The 17,789-nt window shown below is 39.1% G+C and overlaps 1 protein-coding gene across 2 annotated transcripts in view; it reads right to left on the minus strand.

Annotated features, from left to right (window-relative positions):
* Positions 1 to 17,789, minus strand: part of LOC140713690 (genetic suppressor element 1-like) — a 245,352-nt gene that overhangs the window by 114,750 nt on the left and 112,813 nt on the right. For both annotated transcript variants that reach the window (XM_073024082.1, XM_073024083.1), the window contains exon 2: positions 1,360 to 1,578. In XM_073024082.1, the coding sequence (XP_072880183.1) occupies positions 1,360 to 1,578 (219 nt within the window). The remainder of the gene's footprint in view (positions 1 to 1,359; positions 1,579 to 17,789) is intronic.

The following is a 17,789-nucleotide window of genomic DNA, read 5'->3' on the forward strand; positions in this document are numbered from 1 at the left end:
TATTCAAAGGCCTAGATAGAGTGGATATGGAAGGGATGTTTCCTATAGTGGGGGAGTCTAGGATCAGAGAGCACAGCCTCAGAATAGTGGGAAATTCACAGTCACAAGTTCTACCACAGTGTATTTAACATTTGAAGGGAGTTAAATTTTCCATGGAAATGCTGTGATATGTTACATAAATATTCTAGAAAATCCAGCATTTTCATTATATATTACAACCTAATTTTTTAATGACAGTAAGGACTAAAGACCTACATTCTATATTACCAATCCTATTAGATTTTTCCATTCAGACCTCTTTCTAATTCTTAGCCAAATATTAATTACATTGACTACTGTGATCTTTGCAGGAACATTTATTCCTCATTTTCTTCTCATAAATGCCAATTTTATCTCTTGGGCTAGGAACTCCTGTCCATCCAATTCCATAGTTCAGGTTATCCTCTTGGCTGCCTCAACTGTCTTTTCTCCTCCATTTCTTTATACCTCCACTACTTTCCTGAGCCCATCTTAGACCATAGAGCACTGTTGCATTTTCCAGACACACAGTAGGGTGATTCATCCCCATTCACTTCATGTTTCTCTGAACCTCCTACAATCCAGTTTCACATCATTTAGTGGTCATTACTTTGCCAAAATTCAGTTGATTGATATCATTGAAAGTGTTGTAGCTCCATCTCAGCTATTCTCCCATTAACCTCCGGAAGTGCCACAGTTGCCATCTTTACTAAATATCTCGGAATTCTCCCATCTTTCTCTTTCCAAATCTTCCAATTTCTGACCTATATTTACTGACATAAAGCACGGTATCCAGTTTCCATTGCAACCCTTATCAACCCCAGGATTTGTCTAAATCCAGCTCTACTTATTCCCAAAGCTCTATAGTTCTTCCTGAATGCTTCACATTTTCTGATTACAGCTTTTTTTCTGCATTCTCTCTAGCTCTCATGTTCTAAACTTTCTGATTCATCCCCAAGTATTTCTCTAGATGCACTTCTCTAAATTCCTAAGTGTAAACTATCTTAGTATGTATTTTCCCTTAAAAGCATTATATAAATTCAGGTTGCTATCAGTTAAGTTGCTTTAGCACCATCAAAAAATCAAAGTCTTTAACAATTCTATCTCTGTTTTTGGACTACTGCAAAGCAGTTGACAATTCTGTTTAATTTCATTCTAACTATGCAATTTATTCACTTGTTGCATTTGAAGAACATTAAGCAAAATAAAACAAATTTTCCTGCTTGGGCAAAGCATAATTAGGCAATAGTAGCCCATCTAGATCTCTCTACAATGCATGCAGGGTCCTTTGAATTTAAAGGAGTGTAAAGTTTGTTAGATTGCTACTACTGCTGACTATACCTCTTGGTTCTTCTGCTTGCTTGGCCAGTTTTCGAAGGGCTGCAGCAAAGCTAGCTGTATGACCTCCTCGGATGTTTGGGGTCCCATGACCTGTTTGATTGTCATTTCTGACAACTGGTCCATTCAGTGCGGAAGCAGTTAAGGGATTAACAGTTGCTGTGGTCCTCTGTGTTGCTGAGATTATACTCAGGGCAGATGACTTTGGTTCATGGCTCATTCCTGCAGACAATCACAACATAACACCCTTATTCAAAATCCTAAAATTCTTCAATGAAATTTATTCAATACACTTGATCAAAGCATAGTTTTCTTTGCTCATGTACTACAGTCTTAATCAAGATTGCAATGTTATATAGAGCAATCCTCTCATGCAGCTATGCTGTTTTTAAAACTATTCCCTTTTTTACAGCAATTTTTACAAATCTACAGCAATTTCAAACTTGCTATTATTAAGCAGATACAAAAAATTATCCAAGCTCCTGACAAACAGAGTTAGGGAACTAGAGCTGGAGCTGGATGAACTTTGGATCATTCATGAGTCAGAGGCAGAAATAGACAGGAGTTTCAGAGAGACAGTCACCCCTAAAAGTCAGGAGGCAGGTAGCTGGGTGACTGTCAGGAGAGGGAAGGGGAATAGACAGAAAGAGCAGAGCACCCCTGTAGCCGGTCCCATCAACAATAAGTATACTGTTTTGAATACTGTGGGGACGACCTTCCAGGGACAAGTTGTACTGGTCGCATCTCTGGCACTGAGACTGGACCCTGAGCTCAGAAAGGAAGGAAGGAAAAGAGGAGAGCAGTAGTGATGAGGGATTCAATAGTTAGGTGGGACAGATAAGAGGTTCTGTGGGAGAGATCGAGAATCCTGGATGGTCTGTTGCCTCCCTGGTGCCAGGATACGCGATATCTCAGGTAGCGTTCTTGATATTCTCAAGAGGGAGGGTGAGTAGCCAGATGTCATGGTCCATGTAGGGACCAATGACATGGATAGGAAGGAGGAGGAGGTCCTGCAAAGAGAGTTTAGGGAGTTAGGTGCAAAGTTGAAGGACAGGACCTCCAGAGTTGCAATCTCAGGATTGCTACCCAGTGCCACGTGCTAGTGAGGCCAGAAAGAGGAAGATAATGCAGCTAATTACGTGGCTAAGGAGATGGTGCAGGAGGGAGGGCTTCAAGTTTCTGGACAATTGGGATTTGTTCCAGGGAAGGTGGGACCTGTTCTGACAGGATGGTTTGCACCTGAACTGGAGGGGAACTAACATCCTTGCAGGTAGATTTGTTAGTGCTGCTCTGGGGGGGGGGGGTTTAAACTAGATTTACAGAGGGAGGGGAACAAGAGTGTTAGATCAGATAGTGAGGTGGAGTAGGATAAAAGTCATGCGAGGACTACATGTATAGACAGAACTCAAAGGTTTTTACATGATAGAAATGTTCTGAGGTGCATCTATTTCAATGCCATGAGTATTGTAAGTAAGGAAGATGAGCTTAGGGTGTGGATTGGCACGTGGGATTACGACATTATTGCTACTAGTGAGACTTGTTGCAGGAGGGGCAGGACTGGCAACTTAATGTTCCGGAGTTCTGTTGCTTCAGACATGATAGAGGGGGAGGGATGAAAGGGGGAAGAGTGGCATTACTAGTCAGGGAAAATATCACAGCTGTGCATAGACAGGACAGCCCGGAGGGCTTGTCTACAGAGACCATATGGGTGGAGCTGAGGAACGGGAAAGGTGTGACCACACTAATAGGGTTGTATTATAGACCACCCAATAGTCAGAGAGAATTGGAGGAGCAAATCTGTAGAGATAACAGACCGGTGTAAGAAACAGGAAGTTGTAATAGTAGGGGGTGTTCAGGAAAGTTTTCTAAATCAATATGTAGAGGTACCTACAAGAGAGGATGTAATACTTGATCACCTGTTAGGGAACCAGACAGGTCAGGTGACAAAAGTATGTGCAGATGAACATTTTGGGTCCAGTGACCATAATGTCATTAGTTTCAAGTTAATTATGGATAAGGATAGGTCTGGTCGAGTTCAGGTTCTAAACTGGAGAAGGGCCAATTTTCTGGAAATGAGAAAGGATCTAGGAAGAGTGGATTGGGATAAATTGTTTTCTGGCAAGGATGCATTCAGTAAGTGGGAGGCCTTTAAAGGTGAAATTTTGAGAGTTCAGAGTTTGCATGTTCCTGCCAGGATTAAAGGCAAAGTTAACAGGCATAGGGAACCTTGGTTTTCAAGGGATATTGGTGATCTGGTTAAGAAAAAGAGAGAGGTGTATAGTAGGTATAGGCAACAAGGAACAAATGAGGTACTTGAAGCATATAGAAAACGTAAGCAAGTACTAAAGAAGGAAATCAAGAAGGCAAAAAGAAGACATGAGGTTGCTTTGGCGAATAATGTGAAGGTAAACCCGAAGGGTTTCTACAAGTATATTATGAGTAAAAGGATACTAAAGGACAAAATTGGAACCCTAGAAGATCAGAGTGGTCGTCTATGTGTGGAGCCTAACGAGATGGGGGAGATCTTAAACGTTTTTTTTGCATCAGTATTTACACAGGAAACTGACATAGCGTATATGGAAGGAAGGGAAACAAGCAGTAGTGTCATGGAACATATAGAGATTAAAGAAGAAGAGGTGCTTGCTGCCTTACAGCGAATAAAGGTAGTTAAATCCCCTGGGCCTGACATGATACTTCCTCAGATCTTTAGAGAGACTAGTGTAGAAATTGCAGGAGCCCTGGCAGAAATATCTAAAATGTCCTTATGTTGTTCCGTTGTTTAAAAAAAGCTCTAAAAGTAAACCAGGTAATTACAGGCCGGTGAGCCTGACATCAGTGTAGGTAAATTATTGGAAGGTGTTCTGAGAGATCGGATATACAAGTATTTGGCCAGCCAAGGGCTGATTAAGGATAGTCAGCATGGCTTTGTGCATAGTAGATCGTGTTTAACGAAACTTGTAGAGTTTTTCAAGGAGGTTACCAAGAAAGTTGATGAACAAAAGGCTGTGGATGTTGTATACATGGACTTTTGTAAGGCCTTTGACAAGGTCCCACATGGGAGGTTAGTTCAGAAGGTTCAGACACTAGGTATCAACAGAGAGGTTGTAAATTGGATTTTAAATTGGCTGTGTGGGAGAAGACAGAGAGTGGTAGCGGATGATTGCTTCTCAGACTGGAGGCCTGTGTCTAGTGGTGTGCCTCAAGGATCTGTGCTGGGACCATTGTTGTTTGTTGTCTATATCAATGATCTAGATGATAATGTGGTAAATTGGATCAGCAAGTTTGCTGATGACACTAAGATTGGAGGCGTTGTGGACAGTGAGGAAGGCTTTCAAAGTTTGCAGAGGGATCTGGACCAACTGGAAAAATGGGCCAAAAAATGGCAGATGGAAATTAATGCAGACAAGTGTGAGGTGTTGCATTTTGGAAGGACAAATCAAGGTAGGACATACACAGTAAATGGTAGGGCACTGAGGAGTGTGGAGGAACAAAAGGATCTGGGAGTTCTGATACATAATTCCCTGAAAATGGCATCACAGGTAGACAGGGTTGTAAAGAAGGCTTTTGGCATCCTGGCATTCATAAATAAAGGTATTGAGTATATGAGTTGACATGTTATGGTGAGGTTGTATAAGACATTGGTGAGGTCAAATTTGGAGTGTTGTGTGCAGTTCTGGTCACTTAGCAATAGGAAGGATATCAGTAAGATTGAAAGAGTGCAGAGAAGAATTACTAGGATGTTGCCGGGTCTTCAGCAGTTGAATTACAGGGAAAGATTGAACAGGTTAGGACTTTATTCCTTGGAGCGTAGAAGAATGAAGGGAGATTTGATAGAGGTTTACAAAATTATGAGGGGTATAGACAGAGTAAATGCGAGTAGGCTCTTTCCACATAGGAGAGATAAATATGAGAGGACACGGCTTTAGGGTGAAAGGGGAAAGGTTTAGGGGGAACATTAGGGGGAACATTAGGGGGAACTTCTTCACTCGGAGTGGTGGGAGTGTGGAACAAGCTGCCATCTGACGTGGTAAATGTGGGCTCATTCTTAAGTTTTAAGAATAAGTTGGATAGATACATGGATGGGAGAGGGCTGGAGGGTTATGGACTGGGTGCAGGTCAATGGGACTAGCGGAATAAAGTTTTGGCATGGACTGGAGGGGCCGAATGGCCTGTTTCCTATACTGTAGTGTTCTATGGTTCAATTGCAGAGCTGAACCAGCTGATTGGCAAACCAAGGCCATGCTTAATGCCTCATTCCTTTATTCATCTGAAGATAAGCAGCAGTTGATTACGAGGGCTCAAACTGTAATAATCCTGGAGCACTGTGAGACTTTTTAACTGATACCTCCATTTATTTCTTGTACAAATGAAGACTCAGATTCATTTTAAACTTTCTCCTATTCTATGTTTTGGTTGTACATCTGGAATAAAATTTGTTCCCCTTTCATTAAATGAAAATAGAAAGCTTTCAATTCTCATTGAAAAGTTTGGGATTCCCAAAAGCAACAAATGTGAAAGTTTATATCTGCAATGGATAACTCGGTTATGGAATCTATCAAAATATAAACATTAGATATCTGAAATAAAAACAGAAAATGCAAGAAATACTTAATATGTCAGACAGCATCTATAAGAAGAGAAAAAGAGATAATGTTTCAGTTCTGAATCTGCACTCTTCCCGATAAGTAGTGTGCTTTCAAATATTAGATGTTTCCTTCTTATCTTCTGAGTCCAATATTCATGCTATTATTGCAACCTTGTTTTAATGCATTATTAACCTGCTGAAGGTGGAATAACCAGTTCCTTTCCAATTTTCTTACAGTTCCTATCTTCACTCACCTAAAATCAAGTACTATTTTTTGCATCACACACAAAATGCTGGATGAACTGTTATCAATGTACCTGACTGGACAATTATTAAACTCCTTCAACGTATTTTAAAACCAGAAACTGAGCCCATTGCATTTGCATTTTAAACTATTTCAGTATACATTACTGTAAATTTTACAGACAGATTCAGAACTATTCAATACAGCTTTCTCAGATGATCACATTGTTGACTCTTAAGATTCTATATCTTTTATTAATATTAAATTTTATGTCTGGTTACACTTCTGCCAACTTATTCCACTATGGATAGCTGTTAGAAGCACTTAGGTAGGTTTCTCTTGATAGAAGTGGTCACAACGGCAAACACAACCTTCTTGCCAATATCTAAAAAAACTTGTAAACTGATTTTAAAATAAGACTAAGTTGCATTTCCTGAACATTGGCACTTAATTATGGCTGTAAACTAGGACATGCTCATTCTTACCTGAAGAAGTCGTTAGACGTTACAATGCCACAAAAGATGAACAAGTGATTTGATAATTATTCTATTACATTGTTATTGGAAATTGTTCAAGTTTAACATTCTTGGAAAAGCCAGTAGCTAAACCTCTCGTAACAAAATACAAAGATACTGAAGGAACTCCAGTATCTGCAGAATCTCATATATATGTGAGTTAAACCTTTAATTTTCCACCCTGATACCCAAATCTCATCCCCAGTTCTGGGAAAAAAGACATGCGTTGAGTATCTTATTCTATGAGTAATTCTGCCCTTTGAAGGAAGGTGAACAGAACTAATTAAAATCTCTGCTCACAAGCATTCTGAAGAACATAGATCTAAGTGAACAAGAAACAAAAGTGAAAATTGAAATCAATCAAAAAAGAAATAAGTAAGTAATTTCAAAAATATTTAGTCTCCAGTTGTCTAACATAGTAATAGTTAAACTGCTTTGGAATCTTATAGGGTTACAATCATCTTCAAGTTACAACATGTAATAGTGTAGCTTTTATAAAAACCCGATATTAACCCGGACTGTGAATCAGAGTTTTGTAATATGCTTCCATACTTACTGCTAAATGTTGCCACATAAAAGTAACCTCTGATCTTCAGTGTATGAAAAATGGAAATTTGTATGACTAAGTTAAGTCATCAGGTGTGCTCCCTGGTTGTAAGCTTGATCTAGAAAATCAAACTTCTATCAATCTCATTCTGCTTTAAGCACATCTTTCAATGATTGAAGAATAAATGCCTTCAATGCCTACTGGTGTAACAGAATAAAACAGAACTTCAAAAGAAATGGATGAGTGAAACTCATAGAAATACAATTTTAACTTAAAAAGTACAATAACTTTTGGGAAATGGAAACAAACTGTTGGAAACACTCACCAGGACTGGAGGCATATGCAGAATAAGTTCCTTATTTCCTTCTGATGTAGAAAGAAGCCACTTGGCTCATTGATTCTATGCCAGCTCTCAGAGCAGTTCCACTCCCCTACTTATTTCCTTGAACCCTTTTCTCTCTCACATGTCCGTTAATATCCACCTGATACATACACCAGCCATCTTGGTAGAAATAATTTCAATAGCTTATTAAGCTAACAGGCAGCATATCTTTGAGATTTCCTTGTTTAATATTTCTGAGTTGGATATTTCATGCTTCCATCCCCTATTGCTATGCCTCAAGCCAATTTTTTTTATTGTATTAGCACATTGTCTTAAAATACACGGCATCATTGCCTTCCACCTTGGCCTTTCCACAAGGGCTCAATAAATTCCATATAAGGAATATCAGTTATAAACTTCCCCTCTGCAGATGCTGACTGACCTACTGAACATTTCCAGAATTTTCTGCTTTATATTAATTTAAGTCCTTTTCAAACAACAAATTAAATAGAGAGAGGCTACCTTCTCATTATTATAATTTGACCTTAAATGCAACCAGTACATTTTGGCAATCTAATTGCTCATTCTTGATTACAACATCAGGCAATCATTGGCTGGTCCTTGTATTGATAAAACAATAGATCGCAGGATATTCAGCCAGTGGGTTAATTTCTCTGCCAGTCAGATAAACATTTGCCAATAGGATTTCTATAGTAGTACAATGACATCTAATTCTCCATCAGCAATATAAGTATTCTATAAAGAAATATTTCACAACCATCCCTTCTATTAAGTTTTATTCAATCTAGTCATTATACCGACTTGATTTTGATCAGAATAATTATCAGTTAAATGGTGGCAATTATTTTTGAATACACAGTGACAAGAACTATTTATTGCTGCAATATCACTCAAATGCATTATTACTGCTTTATTAATTAAAATTAGAGTTGTTTTAGATTGAAATGAGGAAGTACTTTTTAAGCAATACATTGTGGAAACACAGCAAATATTAAATGTACCTTATCTTTTGAGATTTATTGATAAAGAAAAACTAGTTTGGTCATCATGGTGAAGTGTATTTTCAGTACCAGATCAAATTGTGTACTTGAGTCTTTATGAAATGGCTTGAATTTACAATCTTCTAACTCAGAGCCAGAATGTCAACATGATGCAAACACTAATGAATTTCAATTAAGTATCCTCGGTCCAGACCTCATTTGGCAGAGAAGAATATGGTGAGACTGCCCCTGCATATTTTTGTTCAAGATTGTGCTGTAAATGGGGACTGGATCCATGCAGTATTTGAAGAGAGGATTGGTACGATGGCATCAGCTACCAGAATTCCCTTCTATTCAATTATTTGCTCTTAATTTAATTTCTATTCAATTAATGCTCTTAATTAACCATATTTGCTTTCAAAAACAAGATTGCGAAGAATATTTTTTGAAGGTTCATCATTTAAGAGATGTTATCAATGTCTACTAAAAAGTCAAAAAGAGTAAGATTATTGGTTTGGAGTATTAATCAACAGAATGTTTGACACTTTAATCCTCAGCACATCGAGAAGTTGAACAAAGTGATATGGTGCTGTGGTAACACAGGCTTTAATATTACATAGGAGTAGAAAAGTCTGGTATCATGCTGTTATCTAAATGAATTGTATGATACACCTACTATGTGTAGGCGAAGTGCATGGAAAGAGGACAAACAGTTATTTTCAGTTGCTCAATTATGTATTTTTAATTGTGGAATGAATTTGCTGTTACTGGAAAGGATTGCGGGCAGCATATATTACAGAATCAGGAGCATATTCATTAATGTTGTTATTGGCCAGTCCAATCAACATAAAATATTTTTTTAAACTGAAGATGCTAGAAATCTGACCTGATCTGCAGAGTTTTTAAAACATTTTCTGTTTTTATTAAAATTACAAACATGCCGAATTTGAAGGTGTTGCTTCAACTGGTTGATCTACTGATGTAGCATTTTTATGCTCTCGCCTTTTGAGTTTAATGACATAAAGACTATTAGATTTATTTTCATGGTAAAGGGCATTTTATCTGAAACAGTGTCCACACTTTTAAATCAATGAATTCATTTTCACCATTGGAAGGATCTGTATTTTAAAGCAATGAGGAAATGATCAATTATTCACACAAGCTATATAACATTTACAGCCAGTGACAATTTGCAGGGGTGCCAGAATTTACTTGAAGGATTTACTTAAATGTTGTACCAGGAGAACAACCCACAGAATGCACAGAATATATGAAAGAGCTACATCAATTACCTTTGCCTGAAAAGCCAATGGGCTTATACAGTACATGACAATCAGCTATTTAAATATCCTTACATTATGGGCAGTTTTAAGGGGTGCCACAGTAGCATAACAGTTAACACAATATTATACAGCTCGGGGGGGCAGAGTTTGGAGTTCAAATCAAATGCTGTCTTTAAGGAGTTTGTATGTTCTCCTCATAACCGTGTGTATTTCCTCTGGGTGCAGCTGTTTCTTCCGACAGTCCAAATATGTACCGGTTAACTGGCCATTGTAAATTGTCCTGTGATTAGGCTAGTGTTAAATAGGTGAGTTGCTGAGCAATGCAGCTCATTTCGGCTGGAAGGACCTGTTCTGTGGTGTATCTCTAAATAAATAAGATGACCTTTTCTGACAAAAAACACTGCTGGTCAGTAACTCAAAGCAATGCAGACTTTCCCAAAGTGCTAAAGGCTAAACCACATGTGCGTCATATTATTCTTTACAGGTACCTATCAGGCAATCTCCTGCCAGGAATGTGTGGTTGTAACACTGATTGGTTTCTGTGGACCCCTTTCAACAAAGAGCATGCCGCCTGTGAACACTGCTCTCCACCAGCCATTCAGATCCTATTGAAGCATTGGGGACACTCTTCCTCCCTTCTCTCATCACTGCAGGAGTCCTATACAACAGGTAAGTGCATAACCAACTGTTAGCAGCTTCAAGACCTTGCAACAGATCTATATAACAGTACAAACTGAGACAGACAGAACATTATACAGGCAAACCCAAATGAGAGGTCCAATTTTTAAACTTCACCATTAAAGACTGTGGTCCTTATGGGAGTTTTGAAACTAGTGCTGGTGTGATGTAGAGTCTCATAGCTCTAGTGATAAGGATTTAATCCTGACCACTGTGCCATCAATGTGGAAACTGCACGTTCTCTCTTTGACTATGTGCACTTCTCACAGTTTCTCCCTCTTCCCACTACATGTGGGTTAGTATGTTTTTATCTACTCTAAATTACTCCAAGGTAGGAAGCTTCTTCCATTGTGTCCTTTAAGACCTGCAAGCAGATCAGTGTGTGGGGCGGGGGTGGGGGGGGGCATGTTGCTAGAACTTGTTGTAGGGAAATTAATTGGGAAAGGGATTGATAATATTTTTATAAGAGATTACTTGGAATTCTTGGGCTAAAGGCCTTCCTTCTATGGCAGAAGGAAATATGAAAGCTATATATGCAATTTGGTACTAGCACAGACGTACACTTTGGAACTTTGGTTCCAACTGAATTTCACAATTTGAAACACTTTGCATATTTGGTATATAAGAACACAAGCAATATAAATTGCTTTGTATATTTGTATATACATCCATATTTGTATGCTATCCAAACCTTTGAGCTGGCACCACTACTCATCAATGTCATGGTTGATCTTCTACCTCACCATCTTCATAACCTTATAGAAATCTATTGATAATGTATTTTGAATGAATACAATGATAGAGTTTCCACAGGCCTGCATGTTAAAGAATTCCAAAGTTTCACCATTTCTCCTCATCACAGTCTGAAATTGCCTGACCTTATTTTGGAACTGGGCCTCCTTATCCTTGACACTTCAGCCAGGAAAAGTATCCACCTTTCAGTTAGCCTCTTAAGCATGGTAAAACTTTTGCGTGTTTTGATGAAATGTTCTTTCATTCATCTAAATCCTGACAAATATGTCTCCTCAATTTTGCATGTAAATGTGCCATTCCTGAGTTAATCTTTGCTGAATTCTCTCTCTATGGCAAGTTAGGAAACCAAAACAATACATGATACTGCAAGTGCAGTGTTCCCAAAAACCTACACAATTGCAATAAGACGACTTCAGTCACATTTTCAAATCATCTAATAATAAAGGTTAACATACCATTTGTCCTATTTATCTCTTTATGCACTGGCAAGTTGGCCTCTAGCAACTTTAGTATCTTGTGTAAAACTGCATCTAAGTCCTATTAATATCAACATAGTTCAACCTCTCAGCATTTAACAGATACTCTGTTTATCTGTTATGTACCCCAAAATGAATAACACTCACTTCTTTCCATGTTATTTTCTGGCTGTCACCCACTCACCCATTCATTCAGCTTGTCCAAATCTCTTCAAAGCCTCTTCAAACCCTCAGTGCTCACAAACTCAACTAGTTTACTATCATTAACATAGAAACATGACATCTAGTCACATTTATCAAATCATTGACATTGACTATGAAAAGTTGCTGCTCCAGTACTGACCAAACCTTAACACCTGCAAGTAACAGCTTACCAAACTGAGGATAGCCCATTCATTCTCAAAGAATAGCTAATTCTCAGTCTATGTTGGTATATAACACCCACTTTCATGTGCCTTTGACTTTCTGATCAGGACTTTCTAAAATGCCTTCTCAAAGTCTAAATATGGATTCTCCTCTATCTATCCTCAAAGAATTCCAGAAGATTACTCAAACATGACTTTTCTGTAATATACTAATATTGGCTCAATTTAATCCTATTATCATTTTCAATATTACATTATTAATTAGATGTTCAGGTGCCTTTCTACCATTGACATTAGGCTAACAAGTCAATAACTTCTTGTTTTTCTCCTTTGTTCCCTTAACTAATGGGTCACATTTGTTCTGCTCCAATCCAGCTAAACAATTCAGAATTTATAGAGCTTTGGAAGATGATAACCTAATTAGACATTATCACTAATATACCAACATAACATCGATGAGTTGACTACTACTAGTTTTATTTTGATCTCAAGACAAATATGCCATTGTAAAGGTATCCCATTGACACAGAGGGTGGTCAAACAACTTAAACTGGTTTTACTTCTAACATTTCTCATCATGATGAAAGGTCATTGATCCAAAAAGTTTCTCTCTTAAAGATAGATAGATAGATAGATACTTTATTCATCCCCATGGGGAAATTCAACTTTTTTCCAATGTCCCATACACTTGTTGTAGCAAAACTAATTACATACAATACTTAACTCAGTAAAAAATATGATATGCATCTAAATCACTATCTCAAAAAGCATTAATAATAGCTTTTAAAAAGTTCTTAAGTCCTGGCGGTAGAATTGTAAAGCCTAATGGCATTGGGGAGTATTGACCTCTTCATCCTGTCTGAGGAGCATTGCATCGATAGTAACCTGTCGCTGAAACTGCTTCTCTGTCTCTGGATGGTGCTATGTAGAGGATGTTCAGAGTTATCCATAATTGACCGTAGCCTACTCAGCGCCCTTCGCTCAGCTACCGATGTTAAACTCTCCAGTACTTTGCCCACGACAGAGCCCGCCTTCCTTACCAGCTTATTAAGACGTGAGGCGTCCCTCTTCTTAATGCTTCCTCCCCAACATGCCACCACAAAGAAGAGGGCGCTCTCCACAACTGACCTATAGAATATCTTCAGCATCTCACTACAGACATTGAATGACGCCAACCTTCTTAGGAAGTACAGTCGACTCTGTGCCTTCCTGCACAAGGCATCTGTGTTGGCAGTCCAGTCTAGCTTCTCGTCTAACTGTACTCCCAGATACTTGTAGGCCTTAACCTGCTCCACACATTCTCCATTAATGATCACTGGCTCCATATGAGGCCTAGATCTCCTAAAGTCCACCACCATCTCCTTGGTCTTGGTGATATTGAGACGCAGGTAGTTTGAGTTGCACCATATCACAAAGTCCTGTATCAGTTTCCTATACTCCTCCTCCTGTCCATTCCTGACACACCCCACTATGGCCGTGTCATCAGCGAACTTCTGCACATGGCAGGACTCCGAGTTATATTGGAAGTCTGATGTGTACAGGGTGAACAGGACCGGAGAGAGTACGGTTCCCTGCGGCGCCCCTGTGCTGCTGATCACCGTGTCAGACCTACAGTCTCCCAACCGCACATACTGAGGTCTATCTGTCAAGTAGTCCACTATCCAATCCACCATGTGAGAGTCTACTCCCATCTCCGTTAGTTTGTGCCTTAAGATCTTGGGCTGTGCTTAAGATTGTGCCTGACCTGCTGAGTATTCTGGGCATTCTCTGTTGTTATTCTAGTTATAGAATCTGTTGAACTACACAGCCTTCAGTACCCGAATTAGGTCAGTCATACATCGTCACTTCTCAAGACATTTCCTGCTGGAGTTCATTTCACAATAATATGGATTGAGATTTTTGCCATGTACTTATTTGTTGCACATTTCCCTGGATGGGTTGGAATTAAGTCTGAATCCTTAATTGCAAGAGGCTGATTAGCAACAAGGTGTGACCTACTTGGGTCAGAAACTCTGTCCACAAAATGGCTGAAAATCTTTGACAGATGGCAAAGCCATGTTCCCAGTTTTCCCATCTGTTCAAGCCTTACATGCTTTTCTCAATCTTTTGAATTACATTAATTTACAAGCATTCAGTAACTATAAAAACCCAAGAAAAAAAAGAAAAATCGTGGGAGAGTATTTAAAGAAACAAAACCATAAATAATTTATTTTTTAACACAGCGCACAAATAACAAAACTTTCTTCACTGATATCATAAAATTTCTGTAGAACTGATGAGCTTGCTTGCATTCAAAGTAAAAACAGTCCTTCTGGGCTAACATCTTGATCTGTCCATTAAAAGGAGAGGGTGAATCACCAAAGCGTAGGTTTAAGATATATATTTTTAGGGCTTATCACTACGTCTTGATGCCTAATAGCTGGAATTTTCCATGTGGGAAACTCCAAATCTTGCAATGCTGTGTAAAACACTGAAATAGTGGAGGAGTCATGGAGGAAACATCATAAACAAAAAAAATTCTATATCATTACTTTTTCGCTACAGAAGCATACACATTGGACCACATGAAACAATCTTTTTGAAAAACAAACAAGGGAAAATCAGCAGATGCTGGAAATAGAAACAACATACACAAAATGCAGGAGGAACTCAGCAGGCCAGGCAGCATCTATAGAAAAAAAGTACAGTCGATGTTTCAGGCCGAGACCCTTCAGCAGGATAATATTTTTGCATATTTCTTAACCAGCTTCAGTGAAACTGAATGAACACTGAAAATCTGAGACTGCTTGCAAATGTTGCAAAATAGGATTTTCATTCTAGGTCCCTTGTGCATCGAATACACTAAAGTGCAAAATGTTCAAGTAACATGCAATGGACATCAATTCTGTCATTTTTACACACACAAATACCATCTGCTAGCCTCATCTGCAGAGGTGGGCTTTCAAAATGTTTGGACCCTGTCTAAGCTGATCCCAGGCTGACACTAGGAATCTTATTCAGGTAATTACTCATTTGATTCTCCCTTGGGGTTTCTCAACTTGTCCAGAGTCAGCCCCATTCTTGCCCAGCCAGCTTCCATCCACTGATCTGCTATCCAGGCAATTTGCTTGCTTGAATACAGCAACCAGTTAAAAAAATTTATCACTAATCAAAGTCGATGAATCTCAGATGGCAGTCTCCGGTCACAAGTATGATTCTGTTATGTACCCCGTAACGGGTTAAAAGGGACCAGCAGAAATGGACACACCTGGAGTCTGAGTCTTCCATTATAAACACTATTTTATTAGTAACTACCTGATAAGGTAATATAAAACAAGATAAGGCAAACAGGTTAACAGAGTATATGCATATATAAGAGAGTAAATAAAGTTCTAAAGCTTCTCCCAGCTTAGGTGGTGAAATGATACAGTCTTATGATGGTATAGGTATGAAGTCAGTTCAGTTCTGGAATTTGAATTGAGTAGAGTTGGAGAGAGAGAGATGTTTTGTCTTCCCAGTGCCGATGCTGTCAAATCCTCCACATTGTCCTCCTGCTCCCAAAACTTATTAAAGTCACTGACTGTGACCTCACAAACAAGAATGCCAATTTTCCACGGTAAGTCATCAACCCAGGCCAGGGGTAAACACAACGATAGCTTTCCACCGGTCACCCCTTTGTCCACACTGTGAGCAAAAACCCCACCTTTGTCATAGGCACACCAAGCTCAACCAATGTCAGTTTCTTCCTTATGTCTGGTGTATCTGTCTAACAACCAACTGACCTTGTATTTATTCAAGCATGCTGAACACCAGCCGTCCATCAAATAACACCACCATCGGTCACCATGGTGACCAACGAGCTGCTCGTTGCTCTCTCACTGTAAGAACTCACAAGTAGGCAGTGTCCTTGTATATTTAAAACAAGCTTTAGAGTTCATATAAACACCATTTCAAAGCAGGCTTCGTCCCTCTCTCTCTCTCTCTCTCTCTCTCTCTCTCTCTCTCTCTCTCTCTCTCTCTCTCTCTCTCTCTCTCTCTGTAACTACTCAAACAGTGTCCAAAGGTCAGTCTCATTCTCCCAACATTTTAAAGTGATAGTCCACAGAAAATATAAACCCTAGGGGTACATAACTCCTCCCCCAAGAAAGCAAAATTTTGATCAAAGAGCAAATTTTTAAAAACTACATTACAGAATATAAAGCAATACATATGTGATTATCATGTAGCACATTACAGAAGCATATACAAATACTAATCTCTATTTCAGTTTTAAACTTAACATTCAAACAGTCAATCTACCATGATATTGTCTTTATCTTTCAAATGCTTTGTTACAAAAAAAAGTCAAATTCCTGCAAAACCAGATCCTGTTGTATTGAAAATGGAGTTTGATCACCCATTTTCCCTTGTCCAATTCACCACAGAACAATTAACCATCATGCGATCAGCTTGCTTACCAGCTCGGATAAGGCCTTTATCACTAGTCCCAGTTTCAAATTCCAGGTTACCCTGGTCCTCCCAGCTACTCTCTGGGAAACTCTCATCTGGAGTAAGCTCAACCTCGTAGGTTAAAACAACTTCATCTGCTAACCTAGCAGACTCCTGCAAGGTAGCAGCATCCTTTTCATCTAGGTATGCCCTTACATCATCTGGAACACACTTCTTAAATTCTTCAATCACAACCAGCTTTTTCAAGCTGTAAAAAATCATTAGGGTCCAACACTGGACCTCCCAGCTGCCACATCTCCCTCTAGAACTGTCTCCGTTTTTCTGTCTCTCTAGCCTCATGCTGCCTTTGCCTTTCTGCTTCTTCGGCTTCCAGCTGTTTTAGTTTCAACTCATGCTCTTCCTTTAAATTTTTCCAATTGAAGTTGAATCTCTGCCTCAGTAAATTTACCTTCAGCAAATATTTCCCACACATCCTCTTTAAAACTTTCCCTTGGTTATAAAATACTGTGCTATTACCATCTGCATCTGAGCCTTCCTCATTCTAGTATTCACCTTAAGCTTACAGCATATTCCTCGTAGCATCTTCCAATACTTCAGGGGTTGGTTCCACCAGAAACTTATCAACCTCAAACTCCATTTCTGCTGATAATCCACTCACACAAATTGAAAGGGAATCTCCCCAATCAAATCCACTATTCAGTTAAGCCCCCTACAAGTATTAGAATGTCTCCCACCAAATTGTTCATATCCCAGATGAGCCCCCAATTTTGTTATGTACCCCGTAACGGGTTAAAAAGGACCAGCAGAAATGGACACACCTGGTCTGAGTCTTCCATTATAAACACTATTTTATTATTAACTATGTGATAAAGTAATATTCTCCCGATCGACCCTCCAAAACCCACCTTTCTGTGGGCACAACAAGCTCAACCAGTGTCAGTGTCTTCCTTGTGTTTGGCGTGTCTGTCTAACAACCAGCTGACCTTGTATTTATCCAAGCATGCTGAACACCAGCTGTCCATCAAATAGTGCAGCCCTCAGTCACCATGGCGACCCACGAGCTACTCATTGCTCTCTCACTGTAAGAACTCACAAGCAGGCAATGTCCTTGTATTTTCAAAACAAGCTTTAGAGTTCGTACAAGCACCATCTCAAGGCAGGCTTCATCCCTCTCTCTCTGTAACAGCTCAGTGTCCAAAAGTCAGTCCCATTCTCCCGACATTTTAAAGTGATAGT

This window comes from Hemitrygon akajei, chromosome 20 (assembly GCF_048418815.1).
Source record: "Hemitrygon akajei chromosome 20, sHemAka1.3, whole genome shotgun sequence".
NCBI classification, from domain to species: Eukaryota; Metazoa; Chordata; class Chondrichthyes; order Myliobatiformes; family Dasyatidae; genus Hemitrygon; species Hemitrygon akajei.